This window comes from Salvelinus sp. IW2-2015, linkage group LG35 (assembly GCF_002910315.2).
Source record: "Salvelinus sp. IW2-2015 linkage group LG35, ASM291031v2, whole genome shotgun sequence".
In the NCBI taxonomy this organism is placed as follows: Eukaryota; Metazoa; Chordata; class Actinopteri; order Salmoniformes; family Salmonidae; genus Salvelinus; species Salvelinus sp. IW2-2015.
This window is the reverse complement of record NC_036874.1, coordinates 6,467,342-6,474,178: the sequence shown is the minus strand read 5'-3', so window position 1 is coordinate 6,474,178 and position 6,837 is coordinate 6,467,342. Positions and strand designations below refer to the sequence as shown.

Sequence of the window (6,837 nt, the reverse complement as noted above, 5' to 3'; positions counted from 1 at the left end):
AACAATCTGTTGAGAGGTATGCTTAACAAGCTTACTGAAACAACCATGACAACGTGGTATATGCTAACCAAAGCTACTGTAACAACTATATGATGGTTATGTAACCAAGCTACTTGAAAACAACCAATGAATGTTTATGCTAACCAAAAGTTACTGTAACAACTATGAGTGGTTATGCTAACCAAGCTACTGAAACAACCATGAATGGTTATTGCTTAACAAAGCTACTGAAACAACCATGAATCTGGTTATGCTAACCAAAGCTACTGTAACAACCATGAGTTGGTATGCTAAACAAGTTACTGTAACATCTGTGCGTGGTTATGCTAACAAGGTACTGTAACATCTATGAGTTGGGTTTAGCTAACAAGCTACTGTAACAACTTATGATGGTTCATGCTAGTGTTAACACTACACCTTTACCTTTTGCTCCCGGATATTCCAGGACAGCGTAGGCATTTTGCGTTGGCACAAGGGCCCCACCTTCTCGCCCTCCTCCTATGTCATCACACCCCGTTTTGCCGTTGGTGATAGGACATCGCCCCGTGAAACCTGTCATGAGAGGAGAGGGGGATGTGAGAGTAGGTAGGTCAGCTATCTTGGCTAGGGAGACCCAAACTCTGAGATTGATAACCATGTCTATTACCATCTGGCAGCAAGGTCATCATGAAAATCACTACCTGAATTGGAGGATGGATTAGGTGGCCATTACTCGGTTTTGTGGTGTGTATCTTTTTTACAAATGTATACGATTTGTTGGATTTAAATAAAGTGTTTCAAATGTGTACGAATCTGTGAGTCATATCTCTTTGGGTGTGTACTGTATGTGTGGAATTTCTACAGAGCAGATGGACTATGTAGGGCCTTAAGTTGGTGTGCATGGGTTGAAATTATGAGTGTGTGTTGTGTCGGGCGTGTCTCACCTCTTGGTAGAGGCATTGCGGAAGGGTGTCCGTCCTTGATGACTGGACTGATTGTCTGAATGCATGCGATAACGCTTGGGAATCCAGCCAGTGAGTGCGTGCAGATCGATGGTTCTAACAATACAATAGAACCAGAACGAATAGAGATCACACTATAGAGAACATCCAATAACAGAGCAACTGTTCCAAATCACGCACCATATGGATGAATGTGGAATTTAGCCCACGCTGTTGAATTTGGATGGGAACTTGTTGTTAGCTCTGAAAACATTACTCCAAAGTGAAACATTTTCGTTTCCTCTCATATCAATTCAGTAGGGGACAAGGAGATGTAGGCCAAAGCAGATTTAATTGAAGTATGCACGTTTGCTATTTGGACAGAGCCCAGTTGCAAAAAAGGGTTGTTACTTTTCACAGGGGGAACTCCCTCACCGAGTTGGAGGCAGGGGAAGTCGTAAGCCTCCCCATCACCTTCATTAAGGGCCTTCTCTATTTGAGGAGAACCCACAGCTCGTTTTCTTCTTGCTGGAGTAGGAAACACAGCAGCTCCCATTCTTGACCAATGGCAGAATCGTCTATAATGACCTGCAGAAACAGGAGGGGGAACACTTACAACAATACAACCCATGGTAGACACTGTCAGAGACATGCAGCTTTACAGTTGAACAGTCTAGTCTTAGAGAGTGAGTTTGCTAGGCTTAATCTCACAATGACATTGAGCACCAGTGTGGAACAGGCCCAGGGTTCTGCAGTTGTACCTTTCTGGGCACACCGTTTGATGTGAAGCTTCACCATTTACATCCCACAGGGGTATACCTGGCTCCCCGCGCCGGTTCGGGGTGAGATATGCTGGTGATTGAGCTCTGTTGTAGCGTCGGCTCAATAGCAGCGTATGGCTACGACGCCACGAACGAGCAGCAGACACCCACCCGGTCTAAACAGGGAGAGAGTTTGTATAACATTAAAGGAGTATGAACTGAATCCCGACCACCAGGGTGGAGGTGAATCTGTCGTTTTATCCGTCACATTGACAGGTTATTCAGATAGAGCAAATTACTATAAAGTCAGGTAGGTTTATCAAACAAAACAAGTAAGGTGGCCCATCTGAGATTGATTGATCAATTAAACCATACAACTTTTATATAGCTACTGCACTCTTAGTGGTCTACACCTAAAAATAGGTATTAACATGGGTTTCATTTTTGTCTATGTTTTGATATGGAAATATTTGCGGCTGTGTGTGTGGCGGACCTGTTTTGATCTGAAGCGGATACGATTAAATCTTGGGGTTTATTGTCAAGATTCTCGTCAGGGCGAACCCAGCGGGAGAAGATGGTCTCTTGCTTGGAGACAGGGCCAGCCTTGGGCCTATTTTGTCCCTGGAAACAATCCACAGAGAATAAAAAGTCTGAGGATTAATCACAAAATTAAACAGCTGATGCAATCAAGCGGCACTCCATCTAGTATCTGCTTTCAGATGGAAATTGTTGTCAGTAGAACTGTATATGTCTTTATTTCTACCAATCTGTACACACCACTTACTAAGGAAGCTTTTTAACTCGGCCAAGAATATCCCTGACGTTTACGACGAAGGAACAGGGAAAGCAAACTCTCCTCTCAGGTCCACCGCCATGAAGGGACGAGGGTATGCTGTTGATCTTGACGTGCTCCATTGGAAAGAGGAGAGAGAATCAGGAGAAATGAACATGTTACCTTACCCAGCAGGTGAAAATTAACAGAGAGTCAACCTGAACCTTCACCAAACAAAGTGTGTTTACTAGCTAACCTTAGAAAAAACCAGTCACACACTGCATATGCTCCGAGGGAAAATGGGTTATATATGGAACACAAGTATCATTTGCTTCTTGGTGCCTAAACTCATGTGTTGACCAGTTCTATGATTCTGCCAGAGTCCAGATAGATTCCCAGCCTGCTCAACGAGCACCTCGATCTCTTCATGACGGTGTAGCGCTGACCGAGGCTCGCTGGACTGACCGCCTGACTTGCTGGACGGTTTGAGGGAGAAGTCAGCGTCCAAGGGGAAACGTTTCTGACGGGGCAAGGCCCCACTAGGTTTGGCCCCTGAGGGCCCCGGCTTCCTGTGGTGGACTGGCTAAGGACTGGCGACTGGACTTCCTTACAAGCCCCTCGCCCTGGAGAGAAAACAATGGGGTTGTGGTGGTCAGTCGGGTTGCGTGTTCCCTTGATCATTTAACAAGCAACATTCGGAAAGTATTCAGACCCCTACTTTTCCACATTTTGTTAACTACAGCCTTAATTCTCTAAACATTGATTTTTAAAAATACTGTTACGTTCCCCAGTTTCTCGTGTTGTGGTTTATTTGTATGTTTGTTTTTCATGAAAATGGCTTCCCCAAGAGCTGGATGGTCGGCCATTGCTAATTGGAACTACCCCACCCTTCTCGTCAGAGATACAGCCTGTTATCCCATTACAACCCTAGAGCTAGAAAGCCAGTGTTCCTTTAAGAGAGAGCTGATGTTATGTCCTTGTTTGGTTTGTTGCTGAGAGAAGCTGATGGTTATGGTCCTGTGGTTTTTTGCTGAGAGAGAGCTGATGGTTTATGTCCTGTATTGGTGTTCTGAGGAGAAGAGCTGATGGTTATTGTCCTTGTGCTGGGTTATGCTAGAGAGAAGCTGATGTTATGTCTGTGTTTGTTTTGCTGAGAGAACTGATGGATTATGGCCCGTAGTTGTGTTGCTGAGAGAGCTGATGGTTATGTCCTGTGTGGTTGTTGCTGAAGAGGACAGTGTTTGTGTAAGTTTTTGTGCCGCTGATCTGAGGTTAAGGGTGTCAATTAGGACGCAGTGTTTTTGATCTTGGAATTGTTTACTTACAGTTTATTCTGTTTAATTTATTCCCGGAAGGGAAGGCACTGGTTGCTTAATTGCAGTGCTAGCGGCCTCGGCTAACTAAAACCCGTAGATATTTACTGTCATGCACATCTAGGTAAGAAACCTGGCGGACACCCCGGTTATTTTTGGTTAGCGCACCAGGGGGCTGTTTAAGTGGTAAGTAGTGGAGGGGGGCTCGTTAACTTTTTACTTTCTTCTATTCGTCCAGCCTCTTTTCCCCAAAATTACCGTAGTGACGGAATAATTCCTGTAAGTAATCTCTGCCTTTGTATCCTTACTCGCAACCTACAATCCCATTTCATCTTTTCACGCCACGGGAGTGAGTTTGTAGCAGGGTTGTTCGTCCTCTCCTAGAGGCGTCACGTTAACAAATACCGTATCAATCTACTTCACAATACCCCATAAAGACAAAGCAAAAACAGTTTTAGAAAATGTATTATAAAAAAAAAACTAAATATCACATTAACATAAGTATTCAGCCCTACCTTAGATACCTTGTTAAAAGCACCGTGTGGCAGCCAATTCACCCTTGAGTCTTCTTGGGACTCTGTCATGACCATCGGTTCTCGGTCACTCCCTGACCAAGGCCCTCCCCCCAGATTGCTCAGTTTTGCTCAGGCGTGCCAGCTTAGAAGTCTGTGGTGGTTCAAACTTCTTTCCATTCTAAAGAAGTGATGGGCCACTGCTGTTCTTGGGGGCTTTTCAATTCTGCAGACATTGAAGCACTACACAATCCTGGTCTCGGAGCTACTACGGAAAATGAACTTCGACCCTATGCTTGGTTTTGCTCTTACATGCACTGTCAACTGTGGATTATAAGGGGGACAGCGATGTGTGCCTTCCCAAATCATTTCAATTCATGATGTTAACACAGGTGGGACTTTCCAAGTTGTGAAACACACTCAAGGATTGATCCATCGGGGCAACAGGATGCACTTGAGCTCAATTTCGAGTTCTCAGAGCAAGGGTAAATTAAGTTCAGTGTTTTTTATATTTGTATTACATTTTGCAAATGTCTAAACCTGTTTCGCTTTGTCATTTATGGGTAATTGTGTGTAGATTTGATTGGAAAAATCATTGTATGTATTTAATCATTTAAACATTAAGCTGTTAACTTAACAAAAGTGGAAAAAGTCAAGGGTCTGAAATACTTTCCCAAATTGCACTTGTATACAACATTAGAATGTAGAATATTACACTATAGAGAGGAGGGGAAGAGAATGACCTTACCTATCGAGGGCCTGACGAGCCAGCTGCTTCAGTTTGCCCTGCAGCCCCTGGTCTGTCGTATCATGAGACTGTGAGAAAGTGGGAGAAAAGGAGTGGGGGGGGGTTACACTTGACACCTGCCACAAATTATGTACCCTAGAGACTAGATCAAGAGAGATGTCAATACATACAATGAAGGCTAGTGGTGCATCAATCTGTTCATGGCCTAATCCAAATAAACAGTTCTTATACCTGTTCCTGACTACACCTCCATTGGACCTGGTGATGACCCAGGAATTAACATCCTGTATAAATGTTTGATACAGTGGTCTGAATAGCAGAGAGTATAGCTAATTTTGTTGTTTTGCTCAATACAAGAGCATTGGTGGTGAATGTTGCCTCTGTAGTCTCACAGTGGGCCTAAAAGAAGCCTGGGTCTTTCCTAAGCAGCCCCTACCGTCTGGATGCAGAGTTCCACGGCCTGTGTGTAGAGCTCGATGGCCTCGTCCCCATTGCCCTTCTCATCCTCCTCAAAGGCCTGGGTGACCAGGAAGTGGGCCCGCTCCAGATCCACCTGCTGCTTGCTCTTCAGAGGATCGCTACTTTGAGCTTGAACTGCATGGGGTCAAAGGTAAGTAGGACACAACGGAACATTAAAAATATATATATTTTCACATGCACTGGATAGGTGCAGACAAATGTTGTTGTTTTACAGCCATAGTAGTACAGCGCCCCTGGAGCAAATTAGGGTTAAGTGCATTGCTCAAGGGCACCGACCAATTTTTCACCTTGCCAGCTCAGGTATTCAAATCAGCAACCTTTAGGTTACTGGCCCAACGCTACAACCGCTAGGATATCSTCAATGAGAGGCTGACTAAGAAAATAACTGGATGAGGGAAATATAGGTGTTATATATTTGAGGTGATGTGGATATGTTAGGATAGCTACTGCCAACTACAGCATTGAGAAACACTGGAAACAATGAGAGGTTTCCTCTACCCAAATAAGGCTAGTGCCTCATATCAACTTGAATACAGTAACATGWCCCTCWTGAGCGACAGAGATATTAAGAGGCTTTTAGGCCCGGGCAACCGTATAGTATGAACCTGAGTCACACCCACTCTCCAACTTAACGGGACATACCCACACACCCTTTGTTGCTTTTATGTATTTTGCTTTTTGTGCTATTGCTCTGTCTGCTATGTGTTGCTTGTCCTATGTTGCTCTGCATGTGCTCACTGCTCATTGTTTGTCTGTATTGTTATTGTAATTGTTTTTAATAGCCTGCACAGGGACTGCGGTTGAAAATTTGCCGGCTGGCTAAAACCGTCGCTTTTACTGAAATGTTGATTAATGTGCACTGTCCCTATAAAAATAAACTCAAACTCAATCTGTGGGCCAGTTTCATAAACACAAGCGAAGGCCCTCACATCTCACACAAACATGCACAAACAAGTGAAGTGAAGTGTAAGCTGTTCGGTAGGTCATGGAAAGAATGACTCAGAAGGAAACTCACTAAGTTTACTGTGATCCAACATTAGATAGGCTAAGGACTAGATACAGTGCATTCGAAAGTATTCAGACCCCTTGACTTTTTCCACATTTCCCCCCCCTCAATCTACACACAATACTCCATAATGACAAAGCACAAAATAGGTTGACATTTTTGCAAATGTATAAAATAAAATAAAACTGAAATATGACATTTACATAAGTATTCAGACCCTTTACTCAGTACTTTGTCGAAGCACTTTTGGCAGCAATTACAGCCTCAAGTCTTCTTGGGACACCTGTATTTGGGGAGTTTCTCCCATTCTCTGCAGATCCTCTCA

General features: G+C 43.9%; 1 protein-coding gene across 1 annotated transcript in view; it reads right to left on the bottom strand.

Annotated features, from left to right (window-relative positions):
* Positions 1 to 6,837, bottom strand: part of LOC111958720 (calpain-7) — a 28,703-nt gene that overhangs the window by 19,772 nt on the left and 2,094 nt on the right. Inside the window, exons 3-10 of the mRNA XM_070437332.1 lie at positions 5,463 to 5,620; positions 5,027 to 5,094; positions 2,869 to 2,929; positions 2,534 to 2,590; positions 2,243 to 2,302; positions 1,432 to 1,508; positions 924 to 1,037; positions 513 to 552 (exon numbers count right to left, since the gene is read on the bottom strand). Coding sequence (XP_070293433.1) covers positions 513 to 552; positions 924 to 1,037; positions 1,432 to 1,508; positions 2,243 to 2,302; positions 2,534 to 2,590; positions 2,869 to 2,929; positions 5,027 to 5,094; positions 5,463 to 5,620 — 635 coding nt within the window. The remainder of the gene's footprint in view (positions 1 to 512; positions 553 to 923; positions 1,038 to 1,431; positions 1,509 to 2,242; positions 2,303 to 2,533; positions 2,591 to 2,868; positions 2,930 to 5,026; positions 5,095 to 5,462; positions 5,621 to 6,837) is intronic.